The sequence below is a fragment of the Erythrolamprus reginae genome, chromosome 9 (genome assembly GCF_031021105.1).
Source record: "Erythrolamprus reginae isolate rEryReg1 chromosome 9, rEryReg1.hap1, whole genome shotgun sequence".
NCBI classification, from domain to species: domain Eukaryota; kingdom Metazoa; phylum Chordata; class Lepidosauria; order Squamata; family Dipsadidae; genus Erythrolamprus; species Erythrolamprus reginae.
The window spans coordinates 54,124,806-54,146,396 of NC_091958.1; the positions used below are offsets into that span (position 1 = coordinate 54,124,806).

The 21,591-nt window shown below is 43.5% G+C and overlaps 1 protein-coding gene across 4 annotated transcripts in view; it reads right to left on the reverse strand.

The window, feature by feature from the left end:
- SDK1 (sidekick cell adhesion molecule 1) overlaps positions 1 to 21,591 on the reverse strand; it is a 601,127-nt gene that overhangs the window by 349,341 nt on the left and 230,195 nt on the right. For all 4 annotated transcript variants that reach the window (XM_070761314.1, XM_070761317.1, XM_070761313.1 and 1 more), the window contains exon 5: positions 20,941 to 21,074. In XM_070761314.1, coding sequence (XP_070617415.1) covers positions 20,941 to 21,074 — 134 coding nt within the window. The remainder of the gene's footprint in view (positions 1 to 20,940; positions 21,075 to 21,591) is intronic.

Below are 21,591 nucleotides of genomic sequence, written 5' to 3' on the forward strand. Positions count from 1 at the left end.
AGCCGCCCCGAGTCTGCGGAGAGGGGCGGCATACAAATCCAATAAATAATAATAATAATAATAATAATAATAATAACTAATATACAAGAATAGTCATTGTCTCATAGGTGGTTGCACCCACCAAGCAGAGAAGAGTAAATGCCAACAACCAAAAATGACACCAGACAGATGCAAGATCCGTATTTACAAGGAACGTATCAATATCAACGTCTGCACCAAGATGTATGAGTCCCACTCACTCACTTGCTGTGAAATGAAAGTTTCTGTAATAAATAGACAAAAAATATATATGCATATGCTTTGATTCAGAGAGATTACATTTTTTTGCAGATTTCTCTTCAACCTGGAGATAATCCATCTCTACTTTCTGTCAGGATCTTGGCAGCCAGCAGCAACCTGCACCTAAATAAGCAATTTATTTTGTATTCCATGGCCAAAACCTCAGTAAATAGAGAAAAAAAAAAACCCAACAACTAGAGAGATGGCCCTCTCCTTGGGAAATGAAGACCCAAGCTGGTATATCAAGGATGTCAAGACAGAAAGTCAGTAAACTCCAGGAAGGGATTTAAAAAAAAAAATCAACATCTGAATTTCTGCCCTTGATTTATAGCGTGTGTGTTTTGTCATTTTTTTCTATGCGCTTTCATCTCCCTCTCAAAGATTTCATTTAACCTCTCCAATCACCTTGAAAATATTATTTGCAATTGAAATCACTCACTACTAATTACCTGCTGCAACAGCTATGAAAATGTCACTTGTTGTGATACTCAAGATAAACCTGCCAGGCCTGAGTCACGGCGGTTGGAAAATCCATCGTTTTGGACCCTGCTTTTCATCCCTTCTGCTTTTCCAGATGTACAGTGGTAGCTCTACCTAAGAAGGCCTCTACTTACGAACTTTTCTAGGTAAGAACCAGGTGTTCAAGATTTTTTTTTTGCCTCTTCTCAAGAACCATTTTCTACTTACAAACCTGAGCCTCCGAAACTGTAACCAGAAAAGGCAGGGAGAAGCCTCTGTGGGGCCTCTCTAGGAATCTCCTGGGAGGAAACGACCGGAAAAGGTGGGGAGATGCCTCCATGGGGCCTCTCTAGGAATCTCCTGGGAGGAAACAGGGCCGGAAAAGGTAGGGAGAAGCCTCCGTGGGCCTGTCTAGGAATCTTCTGGGAGGAAACAGGGCCGGAAATGTAGGGAGAAGCCTCCGTGGGCCTGTTTAAGAATCTCCTGGGAGGAAACAGGGCTGAAAAAGGCAGGGAGAAGCCTCCATGGGGCCCATCTAGGAATCTCCTGGAAGGAAACAGGGCCAGAAAAGGCAGGGAGAAGCCTCCATGGGGCCTCTCTAGGAATCTAATAATGTGTGTGATTGGGGAAACCACAGGGAGGGTGGAGGCCCTGTTTTCTCCCAGGAGATTCCTAGAGAGGCCCCATGGAGGCTTCTCCCTGCCTTTTAAGGCCCTGTTTCCTCCCAGGAGATTCCTAGAGGGGCCCCACAGAGGCTTCCCCCTGCCTTTTCTGTTTACAGTTTCGGAGGCTTGGGTTTATAAGTGGAAAATGGTTCTTGAGAAGAGGCAAAAAAATCTTCAACTTATCTAGAAAAGTTCGTAAGTAGAGGCATTCATAGGTAGAGGTACCACTGTATATCCTAAGATAAAAGACAGGAAATAGTCTAAGGGCAGACTAGATGGACCATGAGGTCTTTTTCTGCCGTCAATCTTCTATGCTTTTACGCTTCTAACCTAATTGTTTAATTCATCTTTTCTCACCATAGGTACAAAATAGTGGTGCTCCCCACCAAGCACTTTGAAAATGCAGGAAAATGGGGAACGATTACAGTTGTAGGGTTTCCCCATCCTCATTGCGTCATGAAATGGAATGTATTTCTTTTTGTTATTCAGTGGGATGCTCAGAGACAATATTTGATCCCAATATTATTATTATTGTTATTATTATTTATTAGATTTCTATGCCGCCCTTCTCCGAAAACTCGGGGCGGATCACAGAATAAATATAGAAACAAAGCATACAAGACAAATCTAATATATTAAAAAAACTACAGCTAAAAACCCCAACGTATTAATCAATCAAACAGTCCAATATGCTTTTCCCTGGGAGCTCATCAGTGGAGGATTTTTTAGCAACCAAGAGCATGTACCTCTCCTGTAAAATATTAATTCTGATCCTCCAATAAGCCCAGGGAATTTGTCCATGCAGTCGAATTCTAGAGGGGAACTACGATTTTGTTTGATAACGGTAAGTGTTTTCTTCTGTTGAAATTCTCATAGCGATGTTGCATCCGTCGTCTGGGGAATATTATTAATTATTAATTCCGTGATTAATATTACACCACCCCCTCCCCTTCTGTGTGTTTAACATCTTAAGAGGTTGCCAAAAAGAAAAACTGTATACATATGTTCACATTGGGGTGGAAAATAAAAACAGCTGTCTTAGTGACTTGATACGTTCTTTTTCTTAATGGGGGAATTTTCATACATTAAATGCTTCCAGCTTTTGGGTTGGCAAAAACCTTCCTGACTAAGAAATAATGGAGGTGCGAAGAAGAAAAAAGGTGAATGACGTTGTTGACAACAGACTTGATTTAAATCGATTTATGCATAGATGACACAGGAGAAACGGCTTCCATTCCATTTAAATATGTTAAAGGGTTAAATACCCTGTTTCCCCGATAGTAAGACACCCCCGATTGTAAGACGTATCGGGGGTTTCAGGGGGGTCGGCTAATATAAGCCGTACCCCGAAAGTAAGACATATGTCTTACTTTTGGGGAAACACGGGGGTATTGCCGGGGGGGAGCCCGATGACGTCGCTTCCAAGCTCCCCGCGCGCCCCTCGCCTTCGCCTCGCCGCGGCGCCACCGCCTCTTCCCCGGCTTGGTAAAGCGAAGGACGGTGCTGGTCCGAAGCGAGCCGAGCGGGCGGCGGCTTGCAGCGAAGGCGCTCGTCCCAGCAACCGAGTCCTGCCAAGGCTCGGCTGCAAGCGGCCAGCGAGGCCGACCAGCTCCGAGGCGAGCGGCCGGAGCTGCGCCCTCCTTCGCCCGCCTCCTTTCCGGCAAGCAGGTGGGGCTGCCCAACTGCGCAGAGCGGCTCCTCCCCTCCAGACACACGCTTCCCCGACACGCGTCTGTGGCTCCACGCGTGCACGCCGCTTGGAGCCCTGAGGTTGAACTTGGAAAAGGGCTCACGAGGCTCCTGTCCCGCGGCTTCCCTTCTGGACTCTGGGGAGATGCCTTCGGGAACGCAACCCTTTCAATTTTTTTCCAATGTAAGACATACCCCGAAAGTAAGACGTAGTGGGGCTTTTGGGGGTAAAAACAAAGTAAGACACTGTCTTACTTTCGGGGAAACACGGTAAGGTTCAGGAGGGAAGTGTTTTTAATAGGAAAGTGAACCCAAGAACAAGGGGACACAATCTGAAGTTAGTTGGGGGAAAGATCAAAAGCAACATGAGAAAATATTATTTTACTGAAAGAGTAGTAGATGCTTGGAACAAACTTCCAGCAGACCTGGTTGGTAAGTCCACAGGAACTGAATTTAAACATGCCTGGGATAAACATAGATCCATTGTAAGATAAAATACAGGAAATAGTATAAGGGCAGACTAGATGGACCATGAGGTCTTTTTCTGCCGTCAGTCTTCTGTGTTTCTATGTTTCTATTCCTCAGTGGGACACACAACTTCTGTCGTCATATGGAAAGCATTACAGAGGCTCTGAAGGTCCCTCAAACATCTCCTGAACAAATTTATGGGAGATTTTTGAAGGCTGCCTTGAGCAGATAAATAGGATAGGGGCAATTCATTTTGCAGAAGTGGCCCTGTAGGAGGAGAAGTCACAGAACCTGGGGCTGGGGCTGGAGTGAAAAGAGGGATCTGCCTAGAATCCCTGCGAAGTCACAAGTGAACTAAATCCAACTCTCTTGGAGAGCCATTGGTTCTTATCTAACTCAAAGAAGATGCTGACTATCAGCTGAGAAGATTCCTGTGCATAGACCAGTGATGGCGAACCTATGGCATGGGGTACCACATGTAGCATGTGGAGCCATAACTGCTGGCACATGAGCCGTTGCCCTAGCTCAGCTCCAGTGTGCATGCGTGTGCTGGCTGGCTAGAGGCTCTGGGAGGGTGCTTTTGGCTTCCAGAGAGCCTCCAGGGACATAGGGGAGGGCATTTTTACCCTCCCCAGCTCTAGGGAAGGCTTTGGAGCCTGGGGAGGGTGAAACGTGAGCCTACTGGGCCCACCAGAATTTGGGAAGGAGGCCGTTTTCAGCCTGCAGAGGGCCTTCAGGGGGTGAGAGAAGCTGTTTTCGCCCTCCTCAGGCATTGAATTATGGGTGTCCACATACAGTGGTACCTCTACTTAAGAACTTAATTTGTTCTGTGAGCAGGTAGAAAAGTTTGTAAGAAGAAGCAATTTTCCCCATAGGTATCAATGTAAAAGCAAATAATGCGTGCAAACCCATTAGGAAAGAAATAAAAGATTGGAATTTGGGTGGGAGGAGGAGGAGGAGGAAGAAGAGGAGGAGGACAGTCGCTGCCCAGAGCAAAGGGAGCGTTTCTTTTCTCTGGGTGCTGGCAGAGGTTTATTCCCTCTCCAAGCGCCCAGAGGAAGGAAAATGCTCCGTTTGCTCTGGGCTGCCAAAGCCTCCTTAAGCGCCACCGAAAGGCTCCTCTGGCAGCCCAGAAAAGCCCGAGATGGCTGGGATTAAAGGGGGAATGGCAGGAAACTGGCTGGGCCTTCGTGCCGCTCTCAAATTTCCTGGGAAATTTTTCCGTGCTTGGGTTCTTAAGTAGAAAATGGTTCTTAAGAAGAGGCCAAAAAAATCTTGAACACCCGTTCTTACCTAGAAAAGTCCTTGAGTAGAGGCATTCTTAGGTAGAGGTCCCACTGTAGAGTTACAGAATTCCCCCCCCCCTTGCACTCATCACTGAAATGGAGACAAGCAACATGTTTGTCTTTCACTAAACCTGTCTACTCTCCGTTTCTTTGCGGAAACCCCAGTTGACATAATTTTTGACGGAATGAAAAGGCTAACTCCTAAGGAGCCCTTCAAATCATTCCATTTTATATATGCTAAGGTAGGCTAGCGTTCGGAGAAACTGACAGCTTTTGATTATGGGTTATTTGTGGTTAGTCATCTAACAGCCTAAGAAAATAGTCTCGGTGGGACATTAGGGTTCAGTTTTAATGAAATTTCTGCCTTGATAATAGAATAAATGCCATCTATTACTTGGGATTGTTAACCTTTAACTATGGCCTTGTAGCTAGACTAGCAACTGCAGTAATTTTATTGAGAGCCGCACAGTAGCCGACGTTATTTTTATAATCCTGCTGTCTGCACCGACAAATGTCAGTTTTCATTAAAATCTGGGGTTTATGTCAGCAGAAATCAGACGAGCCTCTCGGCTAGCCAAAATATGAGATAATGCCTCGCTTCTGCCTAAGCCAGCCAGCTTTCCGTAGCCCAGGCAGCCTATGATTACGGCCGTTGTACCCTTGGCCCGTCTCATTCCATCCATGATAATTTGGGGGCATGTAGCACATAAAGCACCGCAGAGCCATAGAGACAAAATGAGAGATAACTATGTATTCTCCATCAGGTTGTTGAAAAATGATCAGCAAACTATGGCCCTGTAGTAAGAACAGGGCATCCTCAGATAGAGGGATGGCAATCTGCATTTCAGAATTCGACAAAATATTTTATCTTCCACCCTGAAAATGAGTTAATCCAACTCAACCCTCCAATTCTCTGTTGGTTTGCCATTAGTGAATATTCTACTATCAATAGTAAATCATTTTTCTTCTTTTTTCATTCGCTATATTAAAAAAATTCAGTTTCATCGAGCACACATAAACATAAATGCACAATATAGGTATACTCAACACATATAGTAGTAGTAGTAGTAGTAATAATAATAATAATAATAATAATAATAATAATAATAATATTATTATTATTATTATTATTATTATTCAGACTCTGTAAAGAAACAGATGAAACAATCGATCACATACTCAGCTGCTGCAAAAAGATCGCACAGACTGACTACAAGCATAGACATGAGGCTGTGGCACAGATGATCCACTGGAACTTGTGCCGGAACTACCATTTACCAGTGGCAAAGAACTGGTGGGATCATAAGCCCGAAAAAGTGGTCGAAAATGAGCAAGCACAACTACTGTGGGACTTCAGACTTCAGACTGACCGAATTCTGAAGCATAACACACCAGACATCCTGATGGTGGAGAAAAAGAAAGTATGGATCATCGACATCGCAATCCCAAGAGACAGCAGAATTGAGGAGAAGCAGCTAGAGAAATTAGTGAAATACGAAGATCTAAAAATCGAGCTGCAACAACTCTGGCATAAAGCCAGTGAAAGTGGTCCCAGTGGTATTGGCAAATTGCAAAAGGCCGCTTTACTGGGATCGGCAAACATAATTTGCCGCTACATCACACAGTCCTAGGTGCTTGGGAAGCGCCCGACTGGTGATGAAATACGAAATCCAGCATAGTGATCTCGTTTGCTGCGTTGTACTGAAATACTACTACTACTACTACTACTACTACTACTACTACTACTACTAATAATAATAATAATAATTATTATTATTATTATTATTATTATTATTATTATTATTATTATTATTATTTAAATTTGTATGCCACCCCTCTCCAAGGACTCGGAGCATGTGTTGCCATTTTATTTCTCGTCTCCATAAATCCCAACTCCTTCTAAATGCTGACAGTGTTACCTGGTTGGGTGATGAAACGTCTCCAAGAAAACCAACCAAGCTCAGAGAGAATAATGGACCCCTACAGATCAATCCCGTGCTACAAATATTCTCTTCTGTTAGTATCCAAAACAGGTCCAAAGACGGGCTACAAAAACGGTGAAAGGTCTTAAGCATAAAACCTATCAGGAAAGACTTCATGAACTCCATCTGTATAGTCTGGAGGACAGAAGGAAAAGGGGGGACATGATCGAAACATTTAAATATGTTAAAGGGTTAAATAAGTTTCAGGAGGGAAGTGTTTTTAACAGGAAAGTGAACACAAGAACAAGGGGGCACAGTTGGGGGAAAGATCAGAAGCAACGTGAGAAAATATTATTTTACTGATGCTTGGAACAAACTTCCAGCAGACCTGGTTGGTAAATCCACAGGAACTGAATTTAAACATGCCTGGGATAAACCTATATCCATCCTGTTATGCCAAGCTTCACGTTACGAGCCCCAATTAAGTCAGAAATTTAAATTCAAACACACACGCTGTTGTAAAGTAAACCGAGAGTCGGTTTATCAAAACAAAAGTATTGCACACATGCACTTTAAACTGCCAAAGTGCTCTCCCACAAACCACAAGCTTGGAATGCTGTGAAAAGCAAAAACAAAAACAGAGTAGATAAAGGCAGCTGTGAAGACGTCACAGCCACCCCCCCTTCAAGAGTCCACAAACTGTACTTAACTGTGAAATATCCAAAAAGTCTTTGTAAATCCTGGAACAGTCCAAATCATACAACACTCGTCCTTCTCCAAATGGATAATCTCCCAGGCAGGCTCTCAGCGACACTGGCAAATTATCAGCAGCCCCATTAGCCTAATTGCCCCAGCCACAGGTGTCCTCCCTTATTGTCTATAATACTTGCGCAGGTGTTCCCTTCTCATCATAAACCTGTGCCTGCGAGCATCTATTAATCCATCTTCCTCTGAGTCTGATGATGACTCACTAATGGGGTCATTAGCTAATGGGCTGCCTGCATCTACCTCACCGTCCGATCCTGCTTCACTCCCAGAGTCTGCCCTTGACACAGAATCTTCACTGTCCATAGCTGTTGGCAGTAAAACCGGTCTCTGAGAATGTGAGGATTCTCCCAAACCAACATCCACAGTCCTCGGAGCGGGAGCTGGCCCAGAGCCAACCACAACACATCCTAAGATCAAATACAGGAAATAGTAGAAGGGCAGACTAGATGGACCAGGAAGTCTTTTTCTGCCGTCAATCTTCCATGTGCAGAATGCAGCTGCGAGAGCAATCATGGGCTTTCCCAAATATGCCCATGTTACTCCAACACTCCGCAGTCTGCATTGGTTTCCGATCAGTTTCCGGTCACAATTCAAAGTGTTGGTTATGACCTATAAAGCCCTTCATGGCACCGGACCAGGATATCTGCGAGACCGCCTTCTGCCGCACGAATCCCAGCGGCCGGTTAGGTCCCACAGAGTTGGCCTTCTCCGCGTCCCGTCAACTAAACAATGTCATCTGGTGGGACCCAGGGGAAGAGCCTTCTCTGTGGCGGCCCCGACCCTCTGGAACCACCTCCCCCCAGGGATCAGGACTGCTCCCACCCTCCTTGCCTTTCGTAAACTTCTTAAAACCCACCTCTGTTGTCAGGCATGGGGGAACTGAGACATCCCCCCCCCCTTGCCTATATAGCTGTTTGTATAATATGTTTGTGTGTATGCTCTTTTATACATTGGGGTTTTTTAGGCTTTTTAATGTAAAATTGTTATTTTAAACTTTAATATTAGATTTGTTACTGTATATTGTTTTTGTCATTGCTGTTAGCCGCCCCGAGTCTGCGGAGAGGGGCGGCATACAGATCTAATTAATAATAATAATAATAATAATAATAATAATAATAATAATAATAATAATGTTTCTAATTCATAAATGACGCAAATACCTCAATCTGGAGGACGTATGATAGCTGCTTTGCGTTTTCTACAACATAAAGAACAATAGCTTCCTTTCCTTGTTCGACGCTTGGAAACATGATCGCTCATCAACTCTCCAAAAAGAACATCGCTCCATAGCTAAACAAGGCCAGATGGATAATGAGCCGCACGCTGAGTTGACCTAGCTGTATTCCTCTCTTTTTTTTCCCCTCTTCCAAATCTCGAATTAATTAAACAAAGAACTCCTTTTATTTCCCCTTTGTTCCTTTTGTTTTTTCTTCAGGTGTATGTATATTAGCCTCCTTTGAAGTTTCAGAGGCAGCCTGGAGTATTCTTTTGTGGAGAGAAGGGCAGGCGAGTTTTGAATTCCATTTCGCCAGGTGTTATCCGTATAGATCTAGCTTAGCTCCAAAACACTTGTACAGCTACTTGAAATTAGCTTTCTGGATGACAAAGGCATATTGAAGGATTGCTCAAGCATAAAGCACATATTCCTCTGCCTGATGTGAGCCGTGGAATGAACAAATTGCTGCAGATTTTTTCTCTCTCTCTCTCTCTCTCTCCAGAATTTGGTTTGACAGGAGGAAACCTTAAAGGTTATCAAGAAAGTTGTGCGTGTGTATGTGTGAAATGTTATTATTCCACAGATGGATTTAAACAGGGCGTAACTCGTAAGGCTGATTTTGTTCTACATATTATATTCGGAGAGGGAATCAAAGCTGTGTTAACATTGCAAAGGGGGGGGGGGATTCAGTCCACTCCCAGCTTCTCTTTGCCATCATTTCTTCTTAGGTGGAAGAGAGAGAAAAAAATATTGAAGGATGATTTTCATTTTAGCCCAAAGTAGAAACATAGAAACATAGAAGATTGGCAGCAGAAAAAGACCTCCTGGTCCATCTAGTCTGCCCTTATACTATTTCCTGTATTTTATCTTAGGATGGATCTATGTTTATTCCAGGCTTACTTAAATTCAGCCACTGTGGATTGACCAACCACGTCTGCTGGATGTTTGTTCCAAGCATCTACTACTCTTACAGTCAAATAATATTTTCTCACGTGGTTTCTGATCTTTCTCCCAACTGACCTCAGATTGTGCCCCCTGGTTCTTGTGTTCACTTTCCTATTAAAAACACTTCCCTCCTGAACATTATTTAACCCTCACTTACAAAAAGATATTGATAAAATATTGATAATATTGATAAAAGGGGGCACCATCTGAGATGAGTTGGCGGAAAGATCAGAAGCAACGTGAGAAAATATTATTTGACTGAAAGAGTAGTAGATGCTTGGAACAAACATGGTTGGTCAATCCACAGAAACTGAATTTAAACCTGCCTGGGATAAACATAGATCCATCCTAAGATAAAATACAGGAAATAGTATCAGGGCAGACTAGATGGACCAGGAGGTCTTTTTCTGCCGTCAGTTTTCTATGTTTCTATGTAACATCGGGGAGGTGTTGGTTCCATAGAGCTGGGGCGGCAACAGAAAAGGCCCTCCCCTGCAGCCCCGCCAATCTACATTGTTTGGTCGATGGGACCTGGAGGAGGTGGATTCTTTGTGATCTAATGGGTCTCTGGGAGGTATGTGGTAGGAAACGGGACTTCTTATGGACGGGTTAAGGTCAGGACTAGGGTGCCCCCAATCTTCGATATGGCTTCCCCAATTTTTTGCAACTTTTATCCCTGCTCTGCATCCTAAATAGCAAATCCACGTAACATCCAGACACTTCCTCTGAATATACTGTTTTAATATTTTCCCACTTTTAAAATGCAGGCTATGATTTAACTTGGCGCCTTTATTGGCTGCCGTCCCACGGATAGAAATGGGGACGAGTGCTTCTTCTCTTTGTTAATTAACATTTAGAATGCTTTTTTTCTTTTTCTTTCCCCAAGCGGCTTTGCGCATGGAATGTTGATGAAACCACAATATAGCTCGGTTATTTTCAGGGCCAATCTCCTATTTTTAACAGGCCGTCTTGTCGCCTGGCTCATCAAAAGTGAATTCTGTTGACATCTAGAGCAGTGTTTCCCAACCTTGGCAACTTGAAGATATTTGGACTTCAACTGGAGGGGTTGGGGGTGGGAGGCACTGTTCTTCAGTGGTTCTCCTCTTACCTCTCTGGCCGGTCGCAGTCGGTGTTAGTGGGGGGTCAGAGGTCGGCTCCGAGGTCTCTCCCTTGTGGGGTGCCTCAGGGGTCGGTCCTCTCCCCCCTACTATTCAACATCTACATGAAACCGCTGGGTGAGATCATCCAAGGACATGGGGTGAGGTATCATCAGTATGCGGATGATACCCAGCTTTACATCTCCACCCCATGCCCAGTCAACGAAGCGGTGGAAGTGATGTGCCGGTGCCTGGAGGCTGTTGGGGCCTGGATGGGTGTCAACAGACTCAAACTCAACCCGGATAAGACGGAGTGGCTGTGGGTTTTGCCTCCCAAGGACAATCCCACCTGTCTGTCCATTACCCTGGGGGGGGGAATTATTGACCCCCTCAGAGAGGGTCCGCAACTTGGGCGTCCTCCTCGATCCACAGCTCACATTAGAAAACCATCTCTCAGTTGTGGCGAGGGGGGCGTTTGCCCAGGTTCGCCTGGTGCACCAGTTGCGGCCCTATCTGGACCGGGACTCATTGCTCACAGTCACTCATGCCCTCATCACCTCGAGGTTCGACTACTGTAATGCTCTCTACATGGGGCTACCTTTGAAAAGTGTTCGGAAACTTCAGATCGTGTAAAATGCAGCTGCGAGAGCAGTCATGGGCTTCCCTAGGTATGCCCATGTTTCACCATCACTCCGCAGTCTGCATTGGCTGCCGATCAATTTCCGGTCACAATTCAAAGTGTTGGTTATGACCTTTAAAGCCCTTCATGGCATTGGACCAGAATATCTCCAAGACCGCCTCCTGCCGCACGAATCCCAGCGACCGATTAGGTCCCACAGAGTGGGCCTTCTCCGGGTCCCGTCAAGTAAACAATGTCGGTTGGCGGGCCCCAGGGGAAGAGCCTTCTCTGTGGCGGCACCGGCTCTCTGGAACCAACTCCCCCCGGAGATTAGAACTGCCCCTACTCTCCTTGCCTTCCGTAAACTCCTTAAAACCCACCTTTGCCGTCAGGCATGGGGGAATTGAAACATCTCCCCCTGGGCATGTTTAATTTATACATGGTATGCTTGTGTGTGTGTCTGTTAGTTTATGGGGTTTTTTAAATTTCTAAATATTTTAATTAATTGCATTATTTATGATTTGTTTCACTTGTTGTGAGCCGCCCTGAGTCTTCGGAGAGGGGCGGCATACAAATCCAAATAATAAATAAATATATAAATAAACTCCCAGAATTCCCCAGAAGTCCAAATATCTTCAAGTTGCCAAAGTTGGGAAACACTGATCTAGAGACATCAGGAGGAGGAGAGAAAAAAATATATCAGCCTCTCAAGTTCAAATCACAGCTCTATAAGTAGGAGGCTCACGTCCATTTTTAATCCCGTCAACCAGAGACGTGTTCGATGGGGAAGCGTGTGAATTTTTAAAAAACTTTATTTCCCCCTGCGCAGATTTATCATACCTACATATTTACTTAGTATAATTAAATCTACAGAGGCACAATCCATATGTAGAAGTGCAGCACCATGTGAAAAATTGTTAGCCCGCGGGTGAATCTCATAATCTGGTAGAGCAGTCAACGTGGACAATGCCCTATTGTTAGAAAGTTTGCGTGAGGGTTGAGGGATAAATTAACCGCTAAAGACGTTTGATGAAAGAGCTGTTTATTATCAATGCCAATCCTCTTCATGCCCGGAGACCCAGACCCAGGGCAAAATGATATCCTTATATTAAAAATTAATTACGATGCGACCAAACCAAGGGTGTAATTTTATTCCTTTCACTACTTCCATATTATCGGCACAACAATGGTTTCTCTTCTTTGCAATGCTTGGGAGATTATTTATCTCCTTTAAACAATTGTCTATGTCAGTGTTCTTCAACCAGTGTGCCGCGGCACACTGGTGTGCCGCGAGACATGGTCAGGTGTGCCGTGAAGCTCAGCTTCATTCTTCGCGCCTTCCTTCTTTGCGGCAGAGGAGCTTTGGGGCCCATCAGGAGAGTGCCGGCAGCAGCGGCATCGGATGGTAGCCGGGGCAGCGGCTGCGAGCGGGAGCTCCAGGTTGGAGGCACTGGCAGCGCCCCACCCAGCTGGAGCTTCCCTGGTGGGGGCAGCGACAAGTCTCCCTTGAAAGAGAGAGATAGCAAGAGAGAGATAAAGAGAGAGAGAGAGACAGAGAGACAGAGAAAGAGAAAGAGAGAGAAAGCAAGAGAGAGAGAAAGAAAGCAAGAGAGAGAGCAAGAGGGGGGAAGGAGGGAGAGAGACATAGAGGGAGGGAAGGAGGGAGAGAGAAAGAGCAAAAAAGAGAGGAAGGAAGGAAGAGAGAAAGAAAGAGGGATGGAGAGAGAGAAAGAAAGAGGAAGGAAGAGAGAGAAAGAGGGAGGGATAGAGAAATAGAGTGAAAGAGAAGAAGAGAGATATTTTTTTTGTCCAAACTTTTTTTTAGCCCCCTCCCCCGCTCAATGTTCCCCAGGATTTTGAAAATGTGAATAATGTGCCGCAGCTCAAAAAAGGTTGGGAAACACTGGTCTATGTCATCTAAGGGCTTCTCAGAATCACTGGTTGGATAGATTTTAAAAAAAACTTTCATCCATCTTATTTTGCTTTTTTAAACAAAAAGTGCAATTCCCCCTGCATGGAAGGGGAAAAAAATAAGTCCTCTAAATGGGGAAGGGGGAGAAGGATGCTTCTCCTAACATTGTGAATTGTGGCAGGGAAAATTTACTTTATTAATAATTTGCCAGATGTCACTCCTTCCTTACAGCGAAGCCTGAAATGGCTCCACCAATTAGCAGAGTAGTGAAAACCCAGCCCGGTGCCAAAAGAGATTATTGATGGCCATCAATTCCAAACTTGCCATTTGCCGTTTGCTCAAGTTAGATTCTTGGTGTTGTATTGTTTTTAACAAACTGCGTGAAGAGAGTTCTGCAAAGTTGGGTTGCAAACAGCTTGAAAAGTAATTCACTTAAAAAAAAACACAGATCAAAATGACGGCTCTGATCTCCTGGTCACTGTTGATCCAACTCAAACTGGTTGGAGTCAGTCTTCATATCCATATTTGCATAATAAGAATTCTAGTCTGTTTATCTAGTCTGTCTGTCTATCATATATCAATCATCTCTTTCTCGACTGTCTATCTATCTATCTATCTATCTATCTATCTATCTATCATGTCTGTCTGTCTATCTATCTACGTGTCTGTCTATCATCTCTCTATATATATATATCTGTCTCTCTTTGAGTGTCTGTCTGTCTGTGTCTGTCTATCTATCATCTGTCTGTCTGTCTGTCTATCTATCTATCTATCTATCTATCTATCTATCTATCTATCTATCTATCTATCTATCTATCTATCTATGTGTCTGTCTATCATCTCCCTATATATATATACCTGTATCTCTTTGAGTGTCTATCTATCTGTCTGTCTGTCTGTCTGTCTGTCTGTCTGTCTATCTATCTATCTATCTATCTATCTTAATTGTCTTAATTAAAACTTAATTGTCATGATTTGGTTTTTCTCTGCCCATTATATTACTGTGTGGAAGGATATTGTGGGATACGAGTGGTGGAAATTCCATTGAAAGCCACGCTTGGAATACTGCATTCAATTTTGTTTGCCACGGTACAAAAAGGATGGAAGGATGGAAGGATGAGTCGACCTTGAATCTATTGAGATTCGATCTGCCAAACTGCTGGAAGCCGGTGATCAGCAGAAGTCGCCTGCAGTGCTGCACTCTAACCACTGCACCACCAAGTTGTGTTACCCCAGTTTTGGTAGCGAGTCATCAATTCCCTTGGACGGTTTCGGCCTCCGCACAAATAACCACACCCACACATGTAGAGTTCAATCTGGCTACTCCTTTGTTCTCTGCCTATAATACAGGAATCTCTCCAGACTGTCAGTTCTTGTCTGGGAAAGAGCAGATAAGGCTCAAGGGATGGGAGGCAGCGGTGGATTGTTGCCGGTTCGGCCCGGTTCCACCACCTTCCTGGGGTGCTTTTGTTCGAGGGCAGTAGAAACATAGAAGATTAACGGCAGAAAAAGACCTCCTGGTCCATCTAGTCTGCCCTTATACTATTTCCTGTATTTTATTTATTTTTATTTATTACTTGGATTTGTATGCCGCCCCTCTCCGAAGACTCGTTTTATCTTAGGAATTTTATCTTAGACTCATTTTATCTTAGGAATGTCTATCTATGTTTATCCCAGGCATGTTTCAATTCAGTTACTGTGGATTTACGAACCACGTCTGCTGGAAGTTTGTTCCGAGCATCTACTACTCTTTCAGTCAAATAATATTTTCTCACGTTGCTTCTGATCTTTCCCCCAACTAACCTCAGATTGTGCCCCCTTGTTCTTGGGTTCACGTTGCTATTAAAAACACTTCCCTCCTGAACCTTATTGAACCCTTTCACATACTATTTAAATGCTTCGATCACGTCCCCCCCTTTCCCTTCTGTCCTCCAGACTCTACAGATGGAGTCCATGAAGTCTTTCCTGGTAAGTTTGATGCTTAAGACCTTTGGCCATTTTTGTAGCCTGTCTTTGGACCCGTTCAATTTTATCCATCTCTTTTTGTAGGTGAGGTCTCCAGAGCTGGACACAGTATTATTCCAAATGTGGTCTCACCAGCGCTCTATACAGTAGCATTGTGTGCGCGCGCATAAGCACCCACGTGACCCGTTAGTAAACTGGTGGGAAGGATCAGACCTTTCCCTTTTGTGTCTACACAATAAGTTTAGTCTTGAGTCTTCATCTCAACTGGGCTAATCGTTTTCCAATGTTCCCTCCCCTCCACTTGGCTTTGGGAGAGAGAAAAAAGACTTCCGAAGCAGTTAAATACCATATGTCTCTCTTGACTGTCATTTGTTACTTTTATGGTATTGATATTTAAACATTCCTCCTGCTGCCGTTTTTCATGGTGGAGAAATTTAACTTACTTTAAATTACGGCTTTTTACTGTGGATGAGCCCCAGCATCTGGTGTGCCCACAGCTTGTTTCGTAAATCAATTAAACGGAGAACATTAATAAGCAAAACATCAAGGCGTAGTGTGGTCAGTATAATAGGGCCATCACTGAAATTAAACGGGGAGGGAGGGGTGGGATTGGGGTCGGAATTATTTCTTGGCCCGACACATAATTCGAGGATGGAAAACGTTGGGCCTCCAAAGGCCATCACAGATGGCAATTGATATTTTTTGTAAAAGAGGGTGAGAAGAATCATGTAAGATCCGTCCGTCCACCCTCTTTGTCTTCTGTACGGGTCTTCAAATTCCTAGGTTCTATCATGTTTCAAGACCTAAAATGGCCAGCTAACATCAAAAACATCACCAAAAAAGGGGCGGCAACAGAAAAGGCCCTCCCTTGCAGTCCCACCAACCTACACAGTTGGTTGTCCTGGAACCTACACAGTTGGTTGTCCTAGTGTTCGGAAACTTCAGATCGTGCAGAATGCAGATGCGAGAGCAATCATGGGCTTCCCTAAATATGCCCATGTTATACCAACACTCTGCAGTCTGCATTGGTTGCTGATCAGTTTCCGGTCACAATTCAAAGTGTTGATTATGACCTATAAAGCCCTTCATGGCACCGGACCAGATTATCTCCGGGACCGCCTTCTGCCGTACGAATCCCAGCGACCAGTTAGGTCCCACAGAGTTGGCCTTCTCCGGGTCCCGTCAACTAAACAATGTCGTTTGGCGGGACCCAGGGGAAGAGCCTTCTCTGTGGTGGCCCCGGCCCTCTGGAACCAACTCCCCCCAGAGATTAGAATAGCCCCCACCCGCCTTGCCTTTTGTAAGTTCCTTAAAACCCACCTCTGTCGTCAGGCATGGGGGAACTGAGATATTCTTTCCCCCTAGGCCTCTACAATTTATACATGGTATGTTTCTATGCATGATTGGTTTTATAATAAGGGTTTTTAGCTGTTTTAGTATTGGATTGTCGTATGTTGTTTTTACCACTGTTGTTAGCCGCCCCGAGTCTACAGAGAGGGGCGGCATACAAATCCAATAAATAAATAAATAAATAAATAAATGAATGAATGAATAAATAAATAAATAAATACATACATACATAAATAAGGAAGGAAGGAAGGAAGGAAGGAAGGAAGGAAAGAAAGAAAGAAAGAAAACATTTAATTTGGGCACCTCACATGGAGCATCTTTCATGGCCACGTCAACTTCCTCGAATACTGGTATGTCTGACATTAAAGCATCCTCAAAACTGTTGGAATCAAGATTCCAAAGTCTTTTATTGATCCTAACACAGTGTAGGAGAAGAAGTGGCAGAAACTGCAGGTGGAGTGAAAGGAAGAATCAGCCTAGAATTGCTACGTAGACACAAGCAAGTTAAGTCAAACCTTCCTTAAATTCTGTGCACCCTTATCTTAACTCCTAGCATTTGCTGACAGTCTGATGATAAGATTTTTGTGCATAGGCTTTTCAGCAATAAATCAGTTTAATTGGACCTTCATAAGTAGACTTGATCTTTCACACCTCCCACAAACACACACACAAATGCACAGACAAATTATGCTGGCTTTTAAACATAGAAGACTGATGGCAGAAAAAGACCTCATGGTCCATCTAGTCTGCCCTTATACTATTTTCTGTATTTTATCTTAGGATGGATATATGTTTATCCCAGGCATGTTTAAATTCAGTTACTGTGGATTTACCAACCACGTCTGCTGGAAGTTTGTTCCAAGGATCTACTACTCTTTCAGTGAAATAATATTTTCTCACGTTGCTTTTGATCTTTCCCCCAACTAACATCAGATTGTGTCCCCTTGTTCTTGTGTTCACTTTCCTATTAAAAACACTTCCCTCCTGGACCTTATTAAACCCTTTAACATATTTAAATGTTTCGATCATGTCCCCCCTTTTCCTTCTGTCCTCCAGACTATACGGATTGAGTTCATTAAGTCTTTCCTGATATGTTTTATGCTTAAGACCTTCCACCATTTTTGTTTCCCGTCTTTGGACCTGTCCAATTTGATCCATTTCTTTTTGTAGGTGAGGTCTCCAGAACTGGACACCGTATTATTTCAAATGGGGTCTCGCCAGCGCTCTATATAGCGGGATCACAATCTCTCTCTTCCTGCTTGTTATACCTCTAGCTATGCAGCCAAGCATCCTACTTACTTTTCCTACTGCCCGACCACACTGCTCACCCATTTTGAGACTGTCAGAAATCACTATCCCTAAATCCTTCTCTTCTGAAGTTTTTGCTAACATAGAACTGCCAATGCAATACTCAGATTGAGGATTTCTTTTCCCCAAGTGCATTATTTTACATTTGGAAACATTAAACTGCAGTTTCCATTGCTTTGACCATTTATCTAGTAAAGCTAAATCATTCACCATATTACAGACCCCCCCAGGAATATCAACCCTATTGCACACTTTAGAGTCATCGGCAAATAGGCAAACCTTCCCTACCAAACCTTCCCCTACGTCACTCACAAACATATTAAAAAGAATAGGACCCAGAACAGACCCTTGTGGCACACCGCTTGTAACCTGTCTCTGCTCAGAATACTCGCCATTAACAATAACTCTCTGATGTCTACGCTTCAGCCAGCTTGAAATCCACTGAACTATCCAGGGATTAAGTCCAATCTTCACTAATTTATCTATCAGCTCTTTATGTGGAACCGTATCAAAGGCTTTGCTGAAGTCCAGATAGGCAATATCCATGGCACTATTAACTTTTCAGCCCCCTATGTGAATTCTGCAACTCTTAGGAAACTTTTTTCCTTTTTTCTTTCCTAAGGCCCCCCAGCCCCCCACAGCATGGATTGCCCCCTCTGGAGTACTGTAAATGCTTTATTCCCGTGGCCATAAACCGAATGTTCCCCAATGTTAATTAAGATCAGAAAATGAGCTGCAGAGTGCATTAGTGGTTATGTAATACAGACCATTAAAGCCTGCTTTATAAATGAGTGTCATTAAATTCTAAGTATAGTGGCTTTTCTTGGGTAGCCAGGGGGGAAAAAATCAAAAGAGAAGAAAGTTGAGAGGTTACACGTCAGAATTTATGCAAAAATTTCAAAAACGACTGGGTAAAGCAATTACCGAGCCTATTTTACCAGGTGTAGCAGGCAGGTTGGAGCAAAAAACTTTACGGTAATAGATTTCCAGATTTGGCTTCTTAGCCTGTGACTTCTCATTAGATTACACAAGCAGAAGAGAGAGGAAAGGTTTTATGTAACTTCACCCCTCCGAATTCTTTCTATTGTTTTATGAGATCGGTTCTTATATGACACCATTGTCAGTTTTTTTTAAATACTTGAAATCACTGGAGCAAAACAATCATTTCAGGCAATGAAATATTAGTGCTTCTCACTAAGCCAGTGTTTCCCAACCTTGGCAACTTGGAGATATCTGGACTTCAATTCCCAGAATTCCCCAGCCAGCATTTGCTGGCTGGGGAATTCTGGGAGTTGAAGTCCAAATATCTTTAAGTTGCCAAGGTTGGGAAACGCTGCACTAAGCAGTCCAAATACAGTCTTCCCTCGATTTTCGCGGGTTCGAACTTCGCGAAAAGTCTATACCACGGTTTTTCAAAAATATTAATTAAAAAATACTTTGCGTTTTTTCCCCCTATACCACGGTTTTTCCTGCCCGATGACTTCATATGTCATCACCAAACTTTCGTCCGCCTTTAATAAATATTTTTTTTAATAAACTTTACTAAAGAAACATGGTGAGTAATAATCTAAATGGTTGCTCAGGGAATGGGAAATTGCAATTTATGGGTTTAAAGTGTTAAGGGAAGGCTTGTGATACTGTTCATAGCCCAAAATAGTGTATTTACTTCCGCATCTCTACTTCGTGGAAATTCAACTTTCGTGGGCGGTCTTGGAACGCATCCCCCACGGAAATCGAGGGAACACTGTATACAGCAGAAATCTTGCCTGGTGGACAGAAAATATCCCACCCCCCTTACTCCTTATATTGGAATGAGCCTCTAAAGCAGAGGTAACTAACCAGTGATGGGCTACCAAAATTTTTACTACCACACTGTGGCCGTGGCTTATGCATTTTATTTCAACATCTTCCAGTGCAAATTGGGTGTTCTGGGGTGGAGCTCCATTTTTGATACCCCACGGCGTTCGCCGTCCGGACAGTAACCCACGCCTGATTATCTACTATATAAAGTGTATGTACACACAGATCTTCTAAAATTATATACATTCAACCTCATTTACTGTGATAGGAAAAACATATCCAGAGCCAAGAAGGGGAAAAAAAGAGGGAAAAAAATAATCAAAATTTTGCTAGGGGTACTGTGTTCCTGACCATACACATAGGAGCCCATCACTGTATCTAACACTAGCAACTCCCACTGCAACAACATCGCCCAGAAGGCCTCAAGAGTTGTTAATCTAATCCTATATAGCTTCTGCTCTGGAAATCTCACACTACTTACCAGAGCTTACAAAACTTTCGCCAGACCCATCCTTGAATACAGCTCATCTGTTTGGAACCCATACCGCATCTCGGACATTAAGACCCTCGAAAATGTCCAAAGATACTGCACCAGAAGAGCCCTTCACTCCTCCACTCGAAACAGAATACCCTACGAAAATAGACTATCTATCCTGGGTCTTGAAAGCTTAGAACTACGACGCCTTAAACATGATCTAAGTATTGCCCACAAGATCATATGCTGCAATGTCCTGCCTGCCGGCGACTACTTCAGCTTCAACCACTACAACACAAGAGCACACAACAGATTCAAGCTTAATATTAACCGCTCCAAACTTGACTGCAAAAAATACGACTTTAGTAATCGAGTTGTTGAAGCGTGGAACTAATTACCGGACTCCATAGTATCTTCCCCTAACCCCCAACACTTTACCCTTAGACCATCCACGGTTGACCTCTCCAGATTCCTAAGAGGTCAGTAAGGGGCGTACATAAGCGCACTACAGTGCCTTCCATCCCCTGTCCTATAGTCTCTCCTATATCTCCTATATCTTCTCTACTATATCTCTATAAGCTTTATTGTATATTATTGTGTATTGGACAAAATAAATAAAATAAAATAAAATAAAACTCGAACAGCTGCAGACTAAGTAAATAAATAAAGGAATAGCTTCTGTGTTATGGTCTCTTTGTCAAAATTACGGCTACTCACTTGTCACGTTCAGGTAGATTGATGGACTTGTCTTGTTCTCTCCGTTCTTTTCGTTCACCGCCTGGACATAGTAGTTCCCGGCATCCGTTGGCAACGTTGCAAGAATGACCAGCTGGTTCTCTAGGGTGATGGCTCTGTATTGAAAGGGGAACACGAATGAGAGCGCTTATTGAATAAGGATGAGACACATTTGGGGCTGTGAAATGGGAACAGCGCATCTCAACAGGAAGGAGAGTAAATGGTGTTCAGAGGAAGAAAAAACTTTTTACAACGATGGTATAACTATGGGTGAAAGTCAGAATGTAAGTTCTTGGCGACTGGGGAACTGGTAGTTTGGAAGACACAAAATGGCCATTAACAGGCATGTAGAGATAAACAACATCTACCCACCATTCAAGAAACATAGAAACATAAAAGATTGATGGCAGAAAAAAACCTCCTGGTCTATCTTAGGATGGATCTATGTTTATCCCAGGCATGTTTAAATTCAGTTTCTGTGGATTTACCAACCATGTCTGCTGGAAGTTTGTTCCAAGCTCTACTACTCTTTCAGTCAGATAATATTTTCTCATGTTGCTTCTGATCTTTCCCCCACCTAACCTCAGGTTGTGCCCCCTTGTTCTTGTGTTCACTTTCCTATTAAAAACACTT